The sequence below is a fragment of the Manacus candei genome, unplaced genomic scaffold, assembly GCF_025592945.1.
Source record: "Manacus candei isolate 608988 ecotype Guabito, Panama unplaced genomic scaffold, ASM2559294v1 h1tg000036l, whole genome shotgun sequence".
In the NCBI taxonomy this organism is placed as follows: Eukaryota; Metazoa; Chordata; class Aves; order Passeriformes; family Pipridae; genus Manacus; species Manacus candei.
In genome coordinates, this window is record NW_026138084.1 from 1,947,886 (window position 1) to 1,969,501 (window position 21,616).

General features: G+C 47.0%; 2 protein-coding genes across 8 annotated transcripts in view; both read left to right on the forward strand.

The window, feature by feature from the left end:
* LOC127473546 (T-cell surface glycoprotein CD1b-3-like) overlaps window positions 1–21,616 on the forward strand; it is a 180,453-nt gene that overhangs the window by 16,273 nt on the left and 142,564 nt on the right. The window lies entirely within an intron of this gene.
* BICD2 (BICD cargo adaptor 2) overlaps window positions 14,498–21,616 on the forward strand; it is a 79,225-nt gene continuing 72,106 nt past the window's right edge. For all 6 annotated transcript variants that reach the window (XR_007905482.1, XM_051793243.1, XM_051793244.1 and 3 more), the window contains exon 1: window positions 14,498–14,915. Coding sequence is in view for 5 of the 6 variants with exons in the window: in XM_051793243.1 (XP_051649203.1) it covers window positions 14,676–14,915 (240 nt within the window). In the remaining variant the exon portion in view is untranslated. The remainder of the gene's footprint in view (window positions 14,916–21,616) is intronic.

The following is a 21,616-nucleotide window of genomic DNA, read 5'->3' on the forward strand; positions in this document are numbered from 1 at the left end:
TAGAAACCTTTTGGTTCGTTATTAACCTCTAATTAATGTCTGGAGAAAAAGTCGCACGCTCTTCTCTAAGAGAGATTCTTTTTAATTTAGTGAGAAAAATAAGATATTTTGGCAGAAGGTTTTTACAGGAGTAAAATACAACCAAGAAAAAAAGCATTTCACTGAAACATTCAGCACAAAGATCCATTCCACAGGAAACACCCACTAAAACAATCCATATGCCAGCTTTAGTAAAACACAGTTCATTGGTTTTAAGTTACCCACAAGAGAAGGAAAAGAGTAAAAGAAAGCAACAGACAAAGGTGGGGTAAAACTGTCTCTTTCTTTATTCCTGCCCTCTTTTTCCCCTGTCTTTCAAAAGATCAAGCAGTGTATAAACATTGTTTTGGTTGTTACAGCCACCTCTGGGAGTCACACGGTGTCTCCTCCTGCCACTGCTCTCCTGCCTGCTCCATGTTCTTATACTGAAATGACTTTTCCTTTTTGATAATCCTCCCAGGAAAGCTTTGGGTCTTTGAGTAATTTCTCATCCCATTGTCTCCTGAGTAATAACCTCCACACCCTCTCTTTCCTGTGCTCTTGTCTCAGGTCTGATCATGCTCACCTTCAGCTGGAAATGCCCCAAGGCTAGGGAGTATGTGGGAATATGCATGATTAAATCCCATTACTCTGAAGAAATTACAGTTAATAACGTTCTTAAGAAGCCAGGCAAGTGTGTATTGAATCAATGATGCTATAGGGTGAAGAAAGACTTATAGTATGACATTTTTGCCTTTAAAATATCACTCTCAAATGAAGCTTTTGTCCAAAACTGGATAAATTCCTTATAATCTTCTGTTTGCTTTCATTCTAAAATAAAAATAAAAATCTCTGCTTGTGGAAAGCTGCCACATGAGAGTCTTTAATACAGAAGATCACTAAACTGTGCTTGAAACAATAAAATGTAAGTGCCATATTTGGGATAAAATGATTGGGTCAAGAGCAATGCCTACACACAACTGACACCATCATCCATCTAAGGCAGCCTACCTGGTACAGTCAATATTCCCTTGGTTATTGGCAGGACAGATGTAACCATCTGAGAGAAGAGCATTAAGCCATAAGTCAAAAATTTCAACAAAACACTTGGAAGGCTCCTGGTGTGTTGGGAAAAAAGCTTGTCCTCATCACCCTTGGTGAGGATTCACCTCAGTGACTTTGCTGTCATAAAATACCTGGCACCCACAGACTTTTCTTTCCTGGGGATTTTTTTTTTAATGACTAAACACTTGGAGGAATGATTTGTCACCTGAACATACAATTAAACCCATTTATAGTAATGCAAGACCTACTGGATTTCAACAAAGTAGGCGTGGAGGCTTCTTTGCTTCAATGCAGCTGTTGCTCACTGGTCAGGTCCTCCCACTCTGCTGAGCCCTGTCTCTTCACCTGCTTTCCCTCTGTGATGACAGCTGCACCTTCTGTGCCTGAGCATCCCACTCCAGGGTTTGTCCTCTCTGATGTTTGGCAACAAGGATATCAACAACAGTCTTCTTTGCCTCAGTCTTTCTTCTTTGCCTCACTCTTTAATATCAAGGCTAGTTGTCCTCAGGATACCCAGCCCCCAGGGCTAGAAGTTGGGGATGGGGAGCTCAGTGAAGCTCCCATGTGATGGTTAGTGACCTGCTATGCCAGTTAGGGTCTATGAGTCCCAGTGGGATCCACCCTGGAGTAACGAGGCAATCGGTGAAAGAACTTGCCAAACCACCCTCAGTCATCCACCAGCAGTCCTGCTTAACTGGAGAAGTTTAAGGTACCCAGTTACGAAGGGAAATAGGTGAGATCCCACCACCAGCCACTCCATTTTGTAGATTTCCCAATTACTGCCCAAGTTCTTGGGCCCCCCAATCCACAGTCTTCTCTCTCTTTCTCTTTTTTCCTGGTGTACCATCAGCACAAGGAGGAAGGGACAGAAGGCAGGGTGAGAACCGGCTGCCTCATCGCGTGGAGGGACAATCCAGCTCCCAGGACTGCAGAAGCTTTGAAAACAAGGCTTAGACCACATGCTCAAGGCCAAAAGGTCTGACTGCAGAGAACACAACTAGCAATTCCCCCTGTGCTGCCCAAGCAAAGTGCTGACAGGGTATTCCAAACTCTCGTGGTGATTCTGCAGGAAAGCGCGTCGGGCTCGAGTTGCCTTGTTGGCCCAGCTACTCCTGCTGATCCAGTGACAAGGAGACAGAAAACCTGCAGAGAATAGGTGTTCCCTGAGATATTATACATAGCCTGGTGTGGTGACAGAGAGGATGTCAGGCAGTGAAGGGTTTGAAGTGGGAATATGAGGGATGTAAACATGTACGAGAAAGAATTATGGCAGGAGTTGAACCGAGGGCTTTGATGACAAAGCTCTAGTGAAAGAGGTTGTGGTCAGCAGTGAGTCTTGGATGTCAAGGTGGGGTTGGGCCTTTTAAAGTGTTACTGGACAGGCAAGCAGCACAAGAGAATGGCAGGAAAAAAATTGAATAGAAGAGAAATTCAATCCCCCAAGTACAGCTCTACAGGTCAATCTTACTGGAAACATCATCTCTGCCAGGTGTGGAGAAGGAGAAAAGGGCAACCTCCTCATCTGGTTCTCAAAACACTCTGGTTTCACTCATTCTTTGTTTATATAGACTGTAAATAGTTCAATACAGACTCTTGAAGTAGGGGAATGAGGAGGCCATGTTATGAAGTCTCATTGAGATGTCTTGAAGGGTATCTCACAGATCTGTTTTCTAATTGATTTTCTTAGTTCTCACTCTGACCTCAGTTGTTCTTACTGGAAAATTGCCCTGTAACCAGAGCCTGCTGCAGAACTAGGTGGAAAAGCTGCAGAAAATCATCCCTTTCTCCTGCTCTTTATTTTACCAGTATCTGGGGACACATGGAAGTTTCAGTTCTGTCCACACTGAATCACAGGCATAGACAAATCTGTAACAGGACTGTGCAGAACTGTCCATAGACAGCTCTAGGGAGCTTGGAGCTGACAATGGATCTGTGTGCTTACAGAAGCAGTAAAAAACTCCATTTCACCCCACAAGTGTTCTATTTGCATGGAAAATTTTGGCACATGGCAAGTGTTCAGCCCATGTAATAAATACAGCTCACATTCCCATTTTTTGGTATTTTGTCCTAACCTTGCATATAAAAGACATGGGGGTTATATTTTTTTTCAATCATTTTGTCTCCTTCAATATTTCCTTCAGAGCGACATTGAATCAGGAATATCTTCAGCATGAAAACCAGTCTCAGCTCTTTTCTAATAAATACACCATCCCAGAGACTGCAACCTTCTCATCAGTACCTTATGAGCCAGCAGAACAACTCAAGTTAATTAATTACAGCTCCTGTATATATTAGTTTGTTAAGCATGTCATCATCATCATGTTCATGGCCAGGCTTCGCCCACGAGGATTTGGGGAGGGCTCTACCCACGTTTGTTACAAGCACACTGGTGGCTAAAAAGGCCAATTTGAGATAGACAAGTCTGGTTGCAAAAGGCACAGTAGAGACTCTTTAGGTGGTATCGACAGGACACAGTTCTTTCTGTGTTGTCTTTTCGTGTATGAGTCCTCTAAAAGTAAAAATCCTCCTGTCTTTGCTTCATCTTCCAAGCTTTGGGTGGGCAATCCACTCTCCTCTCTCCTTCCTACACTGCCACACAGTATTTTCTTTGTGTTCAGCTTGTGCTGCAGCATCAGGATAACAGCCACAGGCCCGTGAGTAATGCAGTTAGGGGATATCCTGGCTTTGCTCAGCTGGAAAGAAGCTGTGCAGAACAAGATAAAGGAATTAAGTGTGCCAGGCTCAGGATAATGCTCTTTCCTGTTAGGTGAACAGGCTGGCTGGCAAGAGCTGTTGAAGCCCAACAAGCTGGGAGTCCCCAGCCTAAGGTGCCACTTGGCTGGTGGCCACAGCTCAGCTCTGTGCACGGAGGCAGATTGGCTGATTTGGCAATCTGAGGGGCCAGTTTGGGGTGGTGGGGGCAGCAGGTTTCTACACAGTGAAGGTGGAAGGAATTAAAAGTGCTGCCTGAGGGTGCCTTTAACAGGGATGTCATCACAGCTGGGCGATTCTGCCCAATTGTGGGGAAGCAGCAAAGTGGGAGGTGTTCCCCAGAGAGGCTGGGAGTACCTGAGCCAAGGTATGGGAGACTGGACCTTCCACTGGGATGCTGGGCTCCTCCCAACCAGCCCTCTGTTAATGGAGGCTGCTCACAGATGCCCACAGGAGAGGCTGTAAGGGCAGCCTGTGCCCCAGAGCCCCTCCTTCTGTCAAAACACAAAGCACCCAGAATCCAGAACCATTCCCAGAAATTAATATATGCTTCTGTGTGAAAGAGGTTATACTTCATAGCTGTTACATGGCTATCCATATAGATATCAAGCTATATAAACAGTAATTATCTATATCAAACATTCAAATAATCATTATGTAGTTTTGTTATCTGGAGACTTTCACACAAATGCCAAGCATACAGTTCAGGGCTTCTTTACCTGCAGTTTGTATTTCTGACAAGGATATGACTCACCTTTTCCACAAAGGACAAAATGTACTTACCAGCCACCCTCAGAAATAAATTTCCTCTCTGATAAGAGGGGCTCTTTTGTGCTTCTGAAGAAGAATAACCCCTTCCCTGCACAGGTGTGGACGTGGGATGTGCAGGACATGTCGTGAAGAGCACAAGAGCTGGTGTCCCAGTGACAAAACCCCAGTCCTCCAGTGACAGCTCATTTGGGGGTGTGATGCAACAGAGGAAGCTACACTGGGTTACATAATTTCCTTTAGGCTGGTTTAGTTTTTAGTGAAATGTCGTGACACCTTGCAAGTTAATGTGCTTTTATCTCGTTATGTGGAACCAGAAGACAGTAACTCCCCTCTTCCTGAAACTGCAATAATTAAGGAGCAAAATAAAGCACTTCCCCAGCCATGTTGGCTCCTGGATATCATGCAGACAGGAGTTTATCCATGTCAAAAAGATTATTCAAGTTCTTCAAATACAGAACTGTTTGCGGAAATTAGCCTGAAATATTCCTAGATACGCATTCAACTTGATGATTCCAGTTGGTTTATTTAGTTTTTCTTAATGTTTATTTCTTTGCTCTGAAATATATTGTCAAGCACTGGCACAGGCTGCCCAGGGCAGAGGTGGAGTCACCGTCCCTGCAGGGATTTAAGATGTGTAGATGTGGAAGTTGGTGGGCTTGGCAGTTCCAGGGGAATGGTTGGACTCGATAATATTAAGGGTCTTTTCCAACCTAAATGATTCTATGATTCTATTCTCAGAATACACTGTCATTTTAAGGATGTTACACAGCAGCACATAATCAGCTGGTCAAGTAAAATGTTAGGTTTAGTCTCCTCTCCATAAAAATGCCTTCAGGAACAATGTGACATTACTGCTCACTAGTGAGCAGGGCAAGACAGGAAGAGAGAAGAGCTTGGGAAGATGGGAAAGAAACAGAGGTTGTCAGAACAAAACAAATGGGTGAAATACTGATAAATGCTATCCTCTTAAAAACCAACAGCCACAGGCACAATGGCATTAAAAATACAGCCAGTTTTGGTGACATGGTGCATATGTGGAGCATCTTTTTCAAGAGTGACAGATGTGGGATATATATGGGATATATGGAAGCTGTGCTTGGATGGAAACATGCTCCTTATGTTCCTGGCATGATATATGATCTGGGCTTTCATTTATGGTGGCACTGTGTCAGCAGACCTTCTGATTGCAATAATGTGCTGTAATTACCATATAATTTGCATTCATTACCCCTGACAAGAATTGCAAGTATTCCAGTCAAGCACAGGACCATTAACACTTATATTAGTACTACATGTTGAAGTTACCTGTATAATAGTGTGGCTTTCTCCCTGACAGGGTGATGGGGGTTGTGGTTCTTTGGATCAGGCTCTCTCTGGCTTCTTCCCCTCCAAATCTTTTACTAGATCTGGTATGAAAGATATAACTCATGCTTTGGCCAGTCTAGAGTTTTTCCTGATAGAAGAAGAAAGTAGAAGTCTAATTCTATTTTTTGTTTATATTTTTGCTAAGTTTTCTTTTTTTATGTGTCATAGACACCCCATTATCATATGAAGACATGTAAAACTGCAGTAGCTGCTGAATGTGCCCCATTAAGGTCTAGTTCCTTAAATGGCTGCATTTAACAAGGGGCAGTTAAATTGAAATGAGCAGTGAGCAGTGAGGCATTTTATTATGTTTTATTACCTTTTAATTGTGGATTTTATAACAGTGAAAATGCTGCCCATTGTTAGAACGTGTTAGAGTTCTCTCTTTTTACACATCAGATGTTTTTCTAGTCTCTTGGTGTTGCCTTTTTTTTTGGGGGGGGGGGTTGGTTGGTGGGTTTTTTTGTTAGTTTTGCTTTGGTTTGGTTGGGTTCTTATAGCAGGTGTTTTTAATAAGTTCTGGCAGTGTTATCTGAGGATCAGAACAGAGGGACAGGCATCACAGAATAAGGATGAAGTCTATTTATTTCTAACCAGGTGCATAAAATAGAAACCTGCTGTTACAATCTTAAACCCCCACAGTAATATTTCCAAGTGCTAAAGTTGAGCCCTGCCTCAGTGACCAGCTGCTGACACCGGTCACTGTGATACATTTTGCTTCTTTAAAAATTTTAATAGGAATAAATAACAGATATTTAATAGGAATTCACATCATTAGTAAATAATACAGGGATTTTAGCAAATATTGGTGAAATCTGTGAATTCCCAAACGGTGTAGGTGGAAATAATGTTCCCCAATACCTCTTCCCAAGCTGCAGTAACTTTTCTTTGCTGCCAGCCTGCATAGCTTCTCCAGGCCTCTGCTTTTCCTTTATTTAAACCTGATGGACTTGTCATGTAGGGTCCTTGTATTTTTGTAACAGAGGAAATTACCAGTGAGCTGAGAACTACTGTGAAGTATTTAGCTGATTAGCTTTCAAATTAACTAAATTAATGCCACAGTTAGGTTTTGGGTTCTTGCCTTTTTTTTTTTCCACATTTTTCCTTAATTTAAGGTAGGAAGTTGGCACTGAGGAATGTTTAGAAAGGGCAAAAGGAGTAGAGAAAGTCTAACAGCCTTGATGTGCTGCTGAGCAGTGACATGGGACAGGACTGCATCAGCAGGAGATGCCATTTACAGCTTGGCTTCCCTGATGGGGAAAAAAATGTCCTGTTTTAAATTCATCCATCACCTACGGAGTGGCATTAAGACCTTCAAAACAGATCAAATTCTGGCCCAGACTGGAGGTGCCACAGAAGTGTGTTTGCTTGGAAGGAAAGAGAAACTTTTGAAAGGGACTTTTCACATGAGCCTTGTCTTGAATCCAAAGCAGATCTGATGCACTTCCCAGAAACTTGCTTTATACTGGGAAAACTGGCATTGCCACAGAGATGTTCTAGCAGTGGGAAGACCCACTTTTCTCACACTGGTGGAAGTAAGTAGGAGTAATTCTTACTTCTCCAGAGAAAAGCAAAATCAGTCCCTACTGCATTTCTATGTGCCTACATAAGCTGTATTAGTCCCCTGCAGGTGACCTTTGGCACCTGTGACTCTTTCATGCTTTAAAAAGAAAATGAAAATGGGGAAAAAAAAAAAAGAAGAAGAAAAAGAAATAGCATTGCAATGATCCACTTGGTTATACTGGTACACCCTGATGTGCAGACTCATGGCTTGCTTCAGTTTAAACATATGCCTAAATGATTTACCTAAAATGAAACAGGCTTGGTTTAAATCCAAGTAAATGTGTGTTCACTCCATCAAAAGAGAGTAACAGCAGCTCATTTATTGCTCATCAGTCAAATTTGCAAAGATGATTTAAAAGGGAACATTGATGGTGAGGAGGAAAGTCCTGGATGACTGGTACCAGAGGTGGTGTGGGTGCAGTTTAGGGTTGTTTGAAAGACTTAGTAGCTGAAGATGTCCCTGTCCATGGCAGGGGGGCTGGATTAGATGGACTTTAAGGTCCCTTCCAACCTAACCTACTGTATTACTCTATTCTATGATTCTGTGATTTTCAGCAGCAAGAAGCATAAGCATGATCCTTTACTGCAGTTCCACTGAGAAGATGCCAACTCCTTGGGCTGACCTGGCCCTTCCTGCAGATGTACAGGAGAGGCTTCTCCAGGTGAACAAGATCAAGGGAAAAAACAGTGCTGAAGAGCAGGAGGGCACAGCATGGTCTGCAGAAGCTGCAGGTGAGTCAGAGGGACATGCAGGGCTTGGAGTGCAGTGGGGAGGAGCGAAAAACAGGGAGATGTTTGAGAGGGGAAAAAAAAATCTTCCCTTCCTCTCTGGCTTGTTCCTTCCTGGCAGAGTAAGGAGGTATCCTGAACATGTATTCCCTGCTACGCCTCCCTTGCAGATGGTGTGCCAGACACACTCTTATTTGGATTCTCCAGCCATTCCTGCTTCATATCTCCTGGCAGTGGGCCAAGCACTCTCCAGATCAGTATGTCCAACTGTTCTGGTCAAAGAGCAGTCCTTGTGGCTGTTGTAAGCTCCCAAATCCAGCCCAGACATTCCATCAAATGTCTGAAGTTTAGCTGCCTCTTTCTCCTGATGCTTAGACATCTTAAGAATTTGGTTTCATGGCAAATGTCTCAATTCCTCGGCTCATTTCTTGCATGGATATGTTACCTCCAGTAGCTTTCTGCCAGGAACTCACCAAACTCCTGCAAATAAATATTATCAGGGTACCTGAGACTTTCAGGTTCTTATTTTGAAGTATGTTTGGTATAAGAATTGTCATTACCACACCTTTACCAAACATCTAAGCAATTCCAAAGTGCTCTAACTCCTAAAGTAATTTGTTTTTTCTTAAATAGAAAACAAGAGAAGGAATTTGGAACAGCTCACCAGGGTTTCTTATGGCTGTTTTAGGGCCAATCTAAAGACCTTCTTGTTCTGATGTTTGCTATATATGAGCTGTACACAATGCAGTGGCTAAAAGGAGAATGAAATTATGACGTGCTGTACCACCTAACTGTTGTACATCTGAACTATTTCAAAGTAAGCCATGAAAAGAAAGGCATCTTTAAGGATTCTCATGTCTGCAGTGACCCCAATTTTAAGCACAGCTCAGGTGGGCTTTCCACATTCAGATACCTCAATGTTTTGTGGCATTGGATTAGAGTCTCTACCTGCTTTGGGGTTGTGACTCAGGTTAAATAAAACTAACCTTGCAGGGCTTTGCCATTCCTGTGACTTGTCCACTGGGGAAATTTTTTCTGTGGGTTAACTCCCACAAGAAGAAACGCTACTCAAATTTATTTTAGTACTCAGGATGGTTCCTGTGTATCCCGAGCACTTTGTCCTCCTCAGTGGTTAACTCTAAAATCTCTACAGGAAAAAAAAAGACCAATAGTGTCCTCCTTAGCTTTTGAAATAGCTATTGCAATATTTATAATTGCTGCTGGATATTTGCCTTTGCATCTCGGGCAGTTTAGCAAAGTAACAAAGTGTGAAACCTAGGAACAGGCTTTTGTTTTAGGAATGACCTAGAAAACTAATAATTACCCAGTGAAGTCCCTTGTGTTATGACGAGTCGATCAGCTTGTCTCTATTAATCCCCCCAAACTGGTCAGGTCTCACAATTCACTTGTAATCCCAGAAATATTCAGGATGTGAACTGAAGCTTCGTGTCCTGAGAGCAAGCTGCTACTTGCAGATTTCAGTTTAGGAGAGGGAGGAGCACTGAAGGGTAGCTAATTTGTGGTCAAGTTTGGAGTTGCAGAGAACACCCTGAGCACAGTGAAGGCTTAGAAAGTATGAAGTGGAAGAAAATAAGCCAGTATTTATTATTAAATATATCTTATTGGTGAATCAGTTGTGAATGGGAGAGGGGGAATTAGCAATGCTACCCACTTGGGCAGACAATAGAACAACATAGAATCATAGAATCAGCTGGGTTGGAAAGGACCTCCGAGATCATCAAGTCCAGCCCTTGATCCACTACCACTGTGGTTCCCAGCCCATGGCACTGATGCCACATCCAGTTTCATTTTAAAAACCTCCAGGGACGGAGAATCCACCCCTTCCCTGGGCAGCCCATTCCAATGGCTGAGCACCCTCTCTGTAAAGAAATTCTTCCTAATATCCAACCTAAACCTCCCCTGGCACAACTTGAGACTGAGCCCTCTTGTCTTGCTGATGGTTGCCTGGGAAAAGAGACCAACCCCCCCCGGCTCCCCCCTCCTGTCAGGGAGTTGCAGAGAGTGAGGAGGTCTCCCCTGAGCCTCCTCTTCTCCAGGCTGAGCCCCCCCAGCTCCCTCAGCCTCTCCTCACAGCACTTGTGCTCCAGTCCCTTCCCCAGCCTTGTTGCTCCCCTCTGGACCTGCTCCAGCCCCTCAATGTCCTTCCTGAGCTGAGGGCCCAGAACTGGACACAGCACTCCAGGGGTGGCCTCCCCAGTGCTGAGTCCAGGGGAAGAATCACTTCCTTGGACCTGTTGGCCACACTGTTCCTGACACAGGCCAGGATGCCATTGGCCTTCTTGGCCACCTGGGCACACTCTGGCTCATGTTCAGCTTCTTGTCAATCCAAACTCCCAGCTCCCTTCCTGCCTGGTTGCTCTCCAGCCCCTCTGTCCCCAGCCCGTGGGGCTGCAGGGGGTTGTTGTGGCCAAAGGGCAGGACCCGGCCCTTGGCCTGGTTGAACCTCATCCCACTGGAATCAGCCCAACTCTCCAGCCTGTCCAGGTCCCTCTGCAGAGCCCTCCTGCCTTCCAGCTGATCAACACTCCCCCCAGCTTAGTGTCATCTGCAAATTTGCTGATGATGGACTCAATCCCCTCATCTAAATCATCAATAAAGATATTAAACAGAACTGGGCCCAACACTGATCCCTGGGGACACCATCAGTGACCAGATCCCAACTGGATGCAGCTCCATCCCCACCACTCTCTGGGCCCAGCCATCAGCCAGTTCCTAACCCAGCACAGAGTGCCCCTGTCCAAGCCATGGGCTGCCAGCCTTTTCAGGAGAATGCTGTGGGAGATGGTGTCAAAGGCCTTGCTGAAGTTCAGACAGACACATCCACACCTTCCTCTCATCCACCAGGTGGCTCACCTGATCATAAAAGGAGATCAGGTTGGTCAGACAGGACCTGTCCTTCCCAAACCCTAAACATAAATGGCATTTGAGAGGAAATCCTAAGAGTGAAAAACAGTGAGGAGGAGAATCTGAGAGACAATGCTGTCATTTTCCTCACTTGGATTTAAAATGAATCAGAATAGTTAAACCCCCTAAAAATGTTCTGTGATGGTCATGATGGTACAGCAGCACAAACCCAGTGCAAGAGAGTGAAAATGCCTCTTATTGAGAATTCAGCTTCATGGAAATAGCATTAAACTTTTCACATAACTTCATCTGGAAATGATGGGTTGCAGTTTACTGCTGTTTTATTAATGTGGGCATGTCTAGATAAATCCATGGAGGAAGCACTGTTTTAAAGAACACCACACCTTGAGCAGACCAGGAGCAGGACACAGCTCTGCTACCTCAGCTGAGTGTGCCTGGGTCAGGATTTTGCAGGTGAGGTCCAGCAAAGGTCCTCTGCCAGGTCCAGGGCTGGCTCTGCATCACTCACCCCCATGCTGGGTGTCAAGGTATCCTGAGCTGGTGCAAGATTCCCACCACAGAGCTATAGTACGGTTTGAGTTGGAAGAATATGATCTTTTTAATTTATACCTCATTTATGATATATTTTTCTGCCTTTCTAATGTGTTGGCTACGGCACATTAACTCCCAGGGACATCTGATTTGGGGGATTAAAAGTAGCTCTAAGGAATTATTGCTGACTTTAGGTGACTTGGTGACACTCTGCCTCTTTACTCTGTCCTAATGATTCCTTTGGGTTGTAATACTAGAATTTGCCAAAGCAGGATATTGCCTGGAAAAAAAAAAACCAAACAAAAAACCAACCAGCTGAAGTCTTAGGTTTAGGGTAGAAATGGGGTTTCATGCTTTCACATGAAATGGGGTTGCCTGGGGGTTTACAGTCCTGCATTGTCCTGACCTGCCGAGGGCAAAGGTGTGTTTTGCCCCTGTTGAAAACACTGTAAGATCACAGGCAGCCCGAGGTAGTGCCCAAATGTAACAGATGTGGATTTGAAACGAGCTTTGGCACATGCAGCTGATATGGCTTCACAGGAACAGAAAAACCTGACACTGTCCCAATGCTGACATATTAATCACTGAGTAGGTATGTGAGTATTTTCCAGCTTAGGCCAACTAGATATTTGCTATTGACAAAAACGATTTTCCTGAGGAATTCTGAAAATAAAAAGCAAAAGAAATTTCACATACACACATGGGCTGAGGACATTGATTTGCTACTTCTTAGGCCCAGGTGACTGTGTCACATCAGTGCTCATGGGACAAACACATCCCTGCACTCCAGGCAGTGTCAGGGTGCTGAAGAAAAATTGACTGAGGCAGCTTCATGATTCAGAGGCAGCATTCAGCCATTACACAGCTTATTAAAGGGCTAAAGGATATGTGCACCAGGACAGAGCGTGATGAACACAGGCAGAAGTTCAAAGTAGCTTGGAAAAACCCCTGCCACTGTAAGCAAATACGTTGCTTTATGTTTGAGACCTTGTGGAGTGCTCAAACAAAGTAATTGTTTTTATTATGTTTGGCATCTGCTCACCAGTTCATTACTGACTGGTTTTGACACTGGAAGAAAGTCCAAGCTGCACTTGCTGCATGAAGGGAGGGTGACAACGGGGGTGAAGCTGCCACCTCCCCACCCCACAGGGCCATACCCATGCCACCTTTATGGGGCTGCTTAGGAATTGCAGTGCTCCAACTAGGAGAGGTTTGTCTCTGTTCAGTCTTCACTACACTTTAGAAATTAATTAATTTAGAGATTCTACCTGTGGTGTCCCAACCCCTGCGCCTTTGCCACCAAACGTGCCCAGTGGTGTAACCAGGGGCACAGGCTGGTTGGCACCAGCCCCACAGGCTGGCAAATCCTTTCCAGACAGCGCAGCACAGCTGCCCAAAGTGCCACTGTCACACAGCAGTTCAGGGCAGCGGGTCTCGCTGCCACCTATCCCTCCTTCCAGCAGGCAGCGGTGCGGGATCACCTTGTCCCATGGCCCTGCTCATCCTCAGGGTGACGCGAGGGGCACGGTTTGGTCCCCGTGGGTGGACGGAGAACGCCTGGTAGCAGAGGTTGCACTGGAGATGTAGAACACCGGGAACAATGAGGTGCTGGCAGCTCCGGCTATGGCGTGGGACTGGTGCCAGCCTTCCCCTGGGACCTTTTGTCCTCTCCTGGGTGTCCCGGGGTCTGTGCCCGGGGGGATCCCGGGCTGTGTACCCGAGATCAGTGCCCGTGGTGGGTGCCCGGGGGTATCCCGGGGTGTGTGCCCGCGATGTGTGCCCAGTTTGGGTACCCCGGGGGTATCCCGCGGTGTGTGCCTGGTTTGAGTACCTCGGGGGTATCCCAGGATACCACGGTGTGTGCCCGGTTTGGGTACCCCGGGGGTATCCCGCGGTGTGTGCCCGGTTTGGGTACCTCGGGGCATCCTGGGGTGTGTGCCCGGTTTGGGTACCCCGGGAGTCTCGCGGTGTGTCCCCGGTGTGTGCCCGGTTTGGGTACCCCGAGGGTAACCCGGGATACCGCGGTGTGTGCCCGGTTTGGGTACCCCGGGGTATGCCTGGGTGTATCCCCGGTGTGTGTGTGCCCGGTTTGGGTACCCCGGGGGTCCCGCGGTGTGTCCCCGGTGTGTGTGCCCGCTTTGGGTACCTCGGGGGTCCCGCGGTGTGTCCCCGGTGTGTGTGCCCGGTTTGGGTACCCCGGGGGTATCCCGCGGTGTGTCCCCGGTGTGTGTGCCCGGTTTGGGTACCCCGAGGGTATGTCTGGGTGTGTCCCCGGTGTGTGTGCCCGGTTTGGGTACCTCGGGGGTCCCGCGGTGTGTCCCCAGTGTGTGTGCCCGGTTTGGGTACCTCGGGGGTCCCGCGGTGTGTCCCCAGTGTGTGTGCCCGGTTTGGGTACCCCGGGGGTATCCCGCGGTGTGTCCCCAGTGTGTGTGCCCGGTTTGGGTACCCCGGGGGTATCCCGCGGTGTGTCCCCAGTGTGTGTGCCCGGTTTGGGTACCTCGCGGGTCCCGCCGTGTCCCTCGTCCCCGCTCCCCGCTGCCTTCGCTCCCCGCTGCCTTCGCTCCCCGCTGCCTTCGCTCCCCGCTGCCTTCGCTCCCCGCTGCCTTCGCTCCCCGCTGCCTTCGCTCCCCGCTGCCTTCGCTCCCCGCGCTGCGCTGCCCGCTCCCCCCGCCAGGGGCCGCTCTCCTCCCCGCCTCCGCCCGCCGCCACCGCCCCTCGCGATGCACGCCGGGAGTTGTAGTCCGCTGTGGCCCGGCGGGCGGCGCGGCGCGCGCGGGGGCGGCGGGCGGGGACTCCCTTTCCCAGCGGGCCGTGCGGCGCCGGCCCGGCCGTGCCTTTTGAATGATTTCACTGCGCTCGGCGCTCGCGGCGGGAGGGACCGGGAGGATTCGCGGCGGGAGCAGCGCCCGCCCGGCCCGTCGATGGCGGCCCCAGCGGGCCCTGCCGTGGCCGCCCGCGGCCCCCGCCGCTGCTAGGGAGCGGGCAGCTGGGCTGCGCCTTCGCCCCTTCGCCCACCGGCCCCCCCCGCCGCCGACATGTCGCTGGCCATGGAGGAGGAGGAGTATTCCCGGCTGGTGATGGAGTCGGAGCCCGAGTGGCTGCGGAGCGAGATCAAGCGGCTCTTCCAGGAGCTGGGCGAGACCACCCGGGAGAAGATCCAGGCGGCGGAGTACGGGCTCGCCGTGCTGGAGGAGAAGCAGCAGCTGAAGCAGCAGTACGAGGAGCTGGAGCTGGAGTACGAGACCATCCGCACCGAGATGGAGCAGCTGAAGGAGGTGAGGCGGCGGCGGCGGGGCCGGGTCGGGGCGCGGGGGTGCGGGGGGACGGCCGGGAGCCCGGGCCTGGTGCGGGCACGGCGTGTGAGCGCTGCCCTGCAGTGACAGCGCCGGGCCGCGGGCCGGCCGGGACAGGGAAGGGATGCGGTGGGGAGAAGAAAAGGCCTTTCTGCCTCGAGCCCCGCCGCCGTGCCGGGGATGTGCGAGGGAGGGGACTGAGCGCTTTTCTCTCTCTTCCCGTCCGGCCTCGGGCTCTGGGGGCTGTGTCAGGCCGAGGGGCCGGGGCTGCCTCCCCACCCTGCCCGGGGCCGGGACCAGGGGGAGGGGGTAGTGCTCTCATGCCCCTGCTTTTGTGTGGGGAGAGGAATCTTGTGTCGCTGTTACATCACTTCCTCGGTTGGGGACCACTGCAAAAATAAACCAGCAGGCTTTAGTTCGCATAATGTTTGGTTTGGTGCGGTTCTTTGTCGTTGGCGTATTTTTTTTTATTATTATTTTATTTTTTTCAAAAGGAAAATCCAGATCTAATCTGTCCAGTAGAGTAAGGTTTGTCAGGAGAAACGCTGTATTGGTCAATTGGCACATAAAATTTTTCTTGTGTAGAACGTGGGAAGAGTCACAGTACACAGACTGGTGGTTTGCTGTCCTTGTGAGCTGATCCCCTGCCAATCCACTCCCTACCATGTCCCTTGGGAAGCTGTCTGACTGCCTATAGCCTTGGTTGGTCCGGTGATTTGCTGTGCAGGAAAACCCTGTGCTGCTTTTCAGCTGATTTAGGCCTTGCCTTGATTGCAGCCTACATGGATTTATTTGACCCGTGCAAACCGTATCCAGTGGGGCTTTACTTTAACTCATTCAGTTGGAAATGGATTTCAAGTAAAATCCAAATATGCTATTTCAAAGGGCAGGTAAATACTTGGAATGGACTGGTACAAATTCAGTTGAATCTGTGAACGCTCTCCCTTCCTGCCTCCTGCGTGTCTTTTCGTTTTGTAAATAAAGCTTTATTTTGCTTTTGTTATGTTAAACCAGCATAAGCAAAGAGGTTAATAGCTTTGAATTACATGACTATAAACTCGTTATCTAAATATGGGAGCTGAACTGATTGTGCTGCTGTTCCTAAAGCCACTTGAGGTAGCAGGGTTACAGCAGCATAACAGGAGTAGAGGTGTGGAAGCCAAGGGCAGTGGCAGTCTTGGAAAGAAGGTAAGAGCTATAGAGTTGAGCTCAAGGGAACAAAAAGCCAGTAAACTCATTAGGTGGGTGGGATGGGAAACATGGCATGGAGAGGTGAAGGGGCTGCCCCAACCTCAGCCAGCAAGGCAGTTGGAGCCGGGTTGCCTCAGTCACAGGTGGTGCTTTAGTCACTGGATTGTGCTGTGTATGTTTGGGCATTATGTGTTTTGGCTCTCAGGTGGAAAAAGGCTTGATGATAACGTCTTTTCATCCTTTCAGGGCTGCACCACTTGAGAAGCTTGTGAAAGGGATTAAAAAAAAAAAATGGAAAGAAAAAAATGGCAGGATCAGCAATGATTCACTCCTTTTTGCTTTTAACATGCCGAAGGATTTGCTCTGTGTGTGCATGTCCCATTGTAATTAAATCAAAACCCGGGAGGCAAACAGTTCTGGGAGCAGCTTGAAGACTGTTAGTTATCCTACACAGGGAAAGAGCACTGCTCCTCTAGCTCTCTCGTGATGCTGTGGGGGGATCTGATCTTGTAAAACCTTTAGCAGATGCACAAAGCGTGCTCTCAGAGGGGGAGTTTATCATCTTTGCTGTTTATGCAACTTCTTGTTTTCCCCCAGCACTGCTGGGGGAGTGCTGCACACCACACCTACCACGTGGCAAGCTCCAACCTAAAGGGCCTCTCCCCTGGGTCACTGTTCTTGGGGAACGCAGGGGATTGATGGTGGCATGTCAACCTAGAACAGGAGTGCTTTCCATCTCTTGCTTCTTAACTGTGACTTCGTGCAGCCTTTGAAAATACAGCCCTTTTAGTCTCTGGAGATGTTATTTTGTTCCTCTACGTGTCGAGGTGTCGGCAGCACGAGGCCACGTTAGGCAGGGTGCAGGGCAGGCATGCAGCAGTTTCCTGTCCTGCTGGGTGTTGTACATTTGGATATGCTTTATTTTGTTTCATCTTATGAAGCACCCCCTGTTCATACCGCAGGTGAATGGGCTCTGAGCATGGGAACTCTATAGCACAGTTTGTTGAAGGTACAGGCTTTTCTGCTACAGTCATCAGGTCTCTCTGGCCAGGTTCTCCTCCCTGCCCCCCATCCCTGATTGTGGCAGATACACTGTTATATCCCTTTGAGAGCAAAAAAATCCTCAGAGCTGTACCAAGACATCTGTGTACACCCATTGTTTGCAATCCAAGTTGTCCTGGTGAAAATGGAGAGCTGTCCTGCCACAGAGGCTCCACACCAACCACTTTTTAACTGGGATTGAGTCTTCCCTAAGTTATTGCTTTTACTTGTATGTGTGCTGACTTGATCTCACATCTTTTATGGTAATTTGGGCTGCGTTTCTTCTATCATTTTCATTTGAGAGAACAAAATTTAAATACAAACTGTCTCCCCATCTTCAGTACCACCTTTGCTTTTGTAAAAGGGAACTGATTTCATACTTCATTGAAGATGATGATAAATGTTTTCCCTAGTTCAGAGAAATAAGCTACTGGCTTTTTTGTAGTGAAATACTACACATCACATTGTATACATATAATTTCCCTGATGATTTGTGGAAGTTTTCTTGAAAAAGGGGTTAACTGCTTTGCTCAGTACTTTGGAGTTGCTTCGAGGTGTCAGTCAGATTTAGGACCAGCCACTAGCTCAGCTATGAAACTGGGCTGCTGTTCAAAGCTCCTTTCTGATTGCTTGGTTATGTTGTGGTGGTGGTGGTAGAATTGTGTTTAAATCCCTAGGAAAACATAGGCATTGGGATTGATTATTTCTGTAATAATGTAAAGGTTTACAAGTAGACTGTGTCTGTTTTTAAAGTCTAAAAGCACGTGTCAGTGCATCACAGTGTGATAGATATGGTTTGCATGTGGTTTTTAAGAGAGGAACAAGCTTACAAGAACACTGGCAATAATCTGCACTGGGCTCTTTATTTCTTTTTAGGCCGACAGTGGCTCTCAATTCTGTTTTTCACCTTCAAGGATCATGCATTGACTTTATGCCGTGCCATGACATCTCTGTAGGTGATTCCTGGGTAAACCTGGGAGTTGTCTTTGAAAGAAACATTCAAATAACACTCTGCTAAAATGACTAAACTAAAGTTACCTAACAAGCCAGTGACAGACTGGGATTAGACCCTCTGTGCTCATAGTTCAGTGCTGGATTGACTAAGGCTTTCTGTTTAATCATGGTAAATAATGATGTTCAGCAGCAATACCTCTAAGGCCTCAGCTATGCCTCTGCAGCCTCCTAATAAATATTCAGCTGTAATATTGATTCCTGCTGAAAGAGAAGGACCTTAATGACATTTGAGGTTACTTCTAACCTTGCAGCACAGTTAAAATCAAAGGGTTTAATGCATAAAATAAAGGAAATGTTTCTTTAAATAGACCATCTGGGGAGAAGTTTAATTCTGGTTATACGTATGTAAATCTAGAATAAGAAAAGTGCAACTGCAAACTGGTGTTAGGGGACTGATACCAGTTTTGCACATACTAATAGAAAATGGTTATACTTCTGTGAACCTGTCTTGGAGATTTAATGGACTCCAACACCTGCCACACTTAAATGTTAGAAGAGAACACAACTGCTGTCTCTAGTGTCAAATCAGGTTGAAAACTATAGGTGAGATGAGCAAATTATTCCTGTGTAAAATAAACTTCTTATATTTTGATACATCATGGTTGGTTTGCATGAAGAATAGAGGCACCTGTAAGTTTAATCTGATATTTGCAGTGTTATAGACACTTAGTGCTGTGTTTTGGAAAAGCTGCTTTTCTGACATATCCTTCTTTTGCAAAAAAATAAAGCCTGAAAAATTAAACATTGCATTTTTTCCTGCTGTACTGGAAATAGTAACTTGTAAGGCTTCATGTTACTGGCTTAATTTTCTTTACCAGTGTTCCTTGAACTCCCTTTCTTAAAAATAAGAAATAATATTCTTGAAGTGACGATTTCCAATTACTTAATGAAACTGCTGAATGTTCTTCTTGGGCTTTCTGTGATAAAGTTCACTGTACCTTATGTGATGGGACACCCATAAATATTTGGGTGAATAGCAAAGACTGCCAGGTGGAATCAATTTTTTATTTTTTTGTTTAGAAACATATTTCTGGAGAAGTGGTTTTCCCTTAAGCTGCTGTAGTCTCGGCTGGGAGAAACATCGTGTTTCGCTTTTGCTGCCTTGGGCCAGAACAAAGGGCTGGCCCTGACCCTCCAGCAGACATTAGATAATTTGTTTCTAATTTTCTACATTAGAATAAACTCAAGGTTTCACGAAACCAAAGTTTGGAAACAGTAGTGCAATTTGCTACCTGTTTTTCCCCCGGATGTGTGGCAGCGCTGGGTGTTTCCTGTCCTGTGGAGGGGATACAGTTAAACTACACTGTGGAACCGAGCCAGATCTGCTTTATTATTTTTCTTCCTTTTGTTTTTGCCTTTGAATTAGGTCACTTCCCCAGTTTGGGTCACTGCACATGGTTGTGCAGGTACCAGCTCACCAAGGGCATGTTAAAGCAGCACCAGAGGGGTGATGAGGAGCATCTTAAGCTGCTCGTGGTGCTGAGCACAGTGGGGGACAGCTGGGTGTTCCCACAGCCCGAAGGGGAGGTGTGTGCAGCCCAGATGTGTCAGACATCCTGCCTCAAAGTCTCAAACCCACAGCCACTGGTGTTCTGTCACATGGGCTGTTGTGGTTTGCTCCTTACAAACCTTGATTCTCGGCTGTTGTTTCAGCATTTGTGGGAAAGCGCTTGGTGGTTTAGGGGGTAATACCCAATTTATCCCTTTGAATTTAGGGCTGTATTTCTTCTGATCTTCAAGAAAATTCTAATGATTTGGAAAATTGCCCCATTTCCCTGGGAGGGGGCAGGCAGGTGGGAATAGCAGTTCTGAGGTCTCTGTGCTGCCCTCAGAGTTAATGGATTCATTCACCATTTCCTCTCTCAGTCTCTGCTGTGTAAGCTTGTGACTAATCTGTAGCAGCGTGGGGCCATAAGATGATTTCCAGAGGGTGATGCATCCTCCAGGCATTCGTTTGCTTGCTTTCTCTGCTTTTGGCAGACTGCAGAGAATTGTTTGTTCAGATCTGGTAACCCAGCAACAGAGGAATATAATGTGGGTTTGAAATATGATCTGCAAAACCTCAGCAGAGGGAAGTGACATAAATCAACTTTGCCATGCAAATGAATGGAGGAGCCTCCATTTCAGAGAAGAGCTGAATTTTAAGTGTAATAGCTGCAGACTCTGGCTTTTTTGCTTAGTTCCCCCTTCTTCCAGCTCTTGTCTTTCTTCTTTCTACCTCCTACTTTCCTCCTCCTCTTCTCAGCTGTTTTCCCTGCTCTGACTGGAATTTCCACCAGGCAGTGGAGTCTGCCTTTACACCCCAGGCTTACCCCTCTTTGGAGTGGGTAGATGGGACTTACCTGAAGAGTCTGCTAAAAGCTGTGGTCCATCTTGCCCATAAACAGATGGATTTGCCACTGGAGCTCTGGGCAAGCAGGGACCCACATGGTGTGTAGAGAGACCTTTTCCCAGGACTGGCTTGGCTCTGGACGTGTGCCTGGGCATGGGTCTGACTGGGAATGTTTGGCCCCAGCACAGCTGAAGCTCAGTGTGGGGATGGACAGGGATTCCCTGCAGTCCTGTGGCCATGTTTGGGAAGCTGCTGTGCCATGTGAGGACTTGTGCAGCCCTCACTGAAGCCAGTGGTGTGTCTGGTGGGGTGCTGAGCTGTGCTGGATGGCCTGGACTCTGCAGGAGGCTGCACTTCTTGGTGTCCTTTAATCTTCTCACCCCTCAGTTGCTGCCAACGTGCAGTGTGGGACTTGGCAAGCTCCCAGTGTGGTGCAGAGTGCTGTGCTGTAGACAGGGAGACAGTATTTGGTGAGTTCATTAGGAAATCCCTCTGCATGTCCAGTCTGTCAGTGCTGGACAGAACTGAACCTGCATTTTGGCTCTGGTTCCAAGGCAAAGATGTGTATTGACCTAATGCCATCACTGGCTTCTGACCTGCCCAAACCAAACAAGTCTCATTGCTTCCTGTGCACAAAGAGCTTGTTACATCTGATTTCAGTCTCTTAGCAAGGTCAGAATCCTTTGTGTTTCCTGATAATCAAGGATTATATTTGTTTGGGGTTTATTCTGTTGTAAGAGGAACCCCAAAGAAAAGATACAAGGATCCCCTGAAACAACATCTCTGCCAGAAGCTGGGGATGAAACTTTTTGACAGTGTGATGTCAGGAAGGAAAGGGAAAGAATGTGTTTTCAAGCAGTCAGTATATAATTATATATAGTGTTTGATGTCATTTGGAAGGGGCATTTGGCCTTTGAAATAGAAATTGGCTATTGTTGGATGAGTGTGACTGTCCCCAAGAGGCAATGAACAGAAAAAAGCAGTGTCATCTAGCATGTGCCCTCAGCTTTGGTACATGCTATAAAAAGAAGAAAGGCTATTCTGCCAAAACATACTTCCCTAAATAAATTTTGGTCTCTGACTTAGCAGAAATCATCCAGCAGTG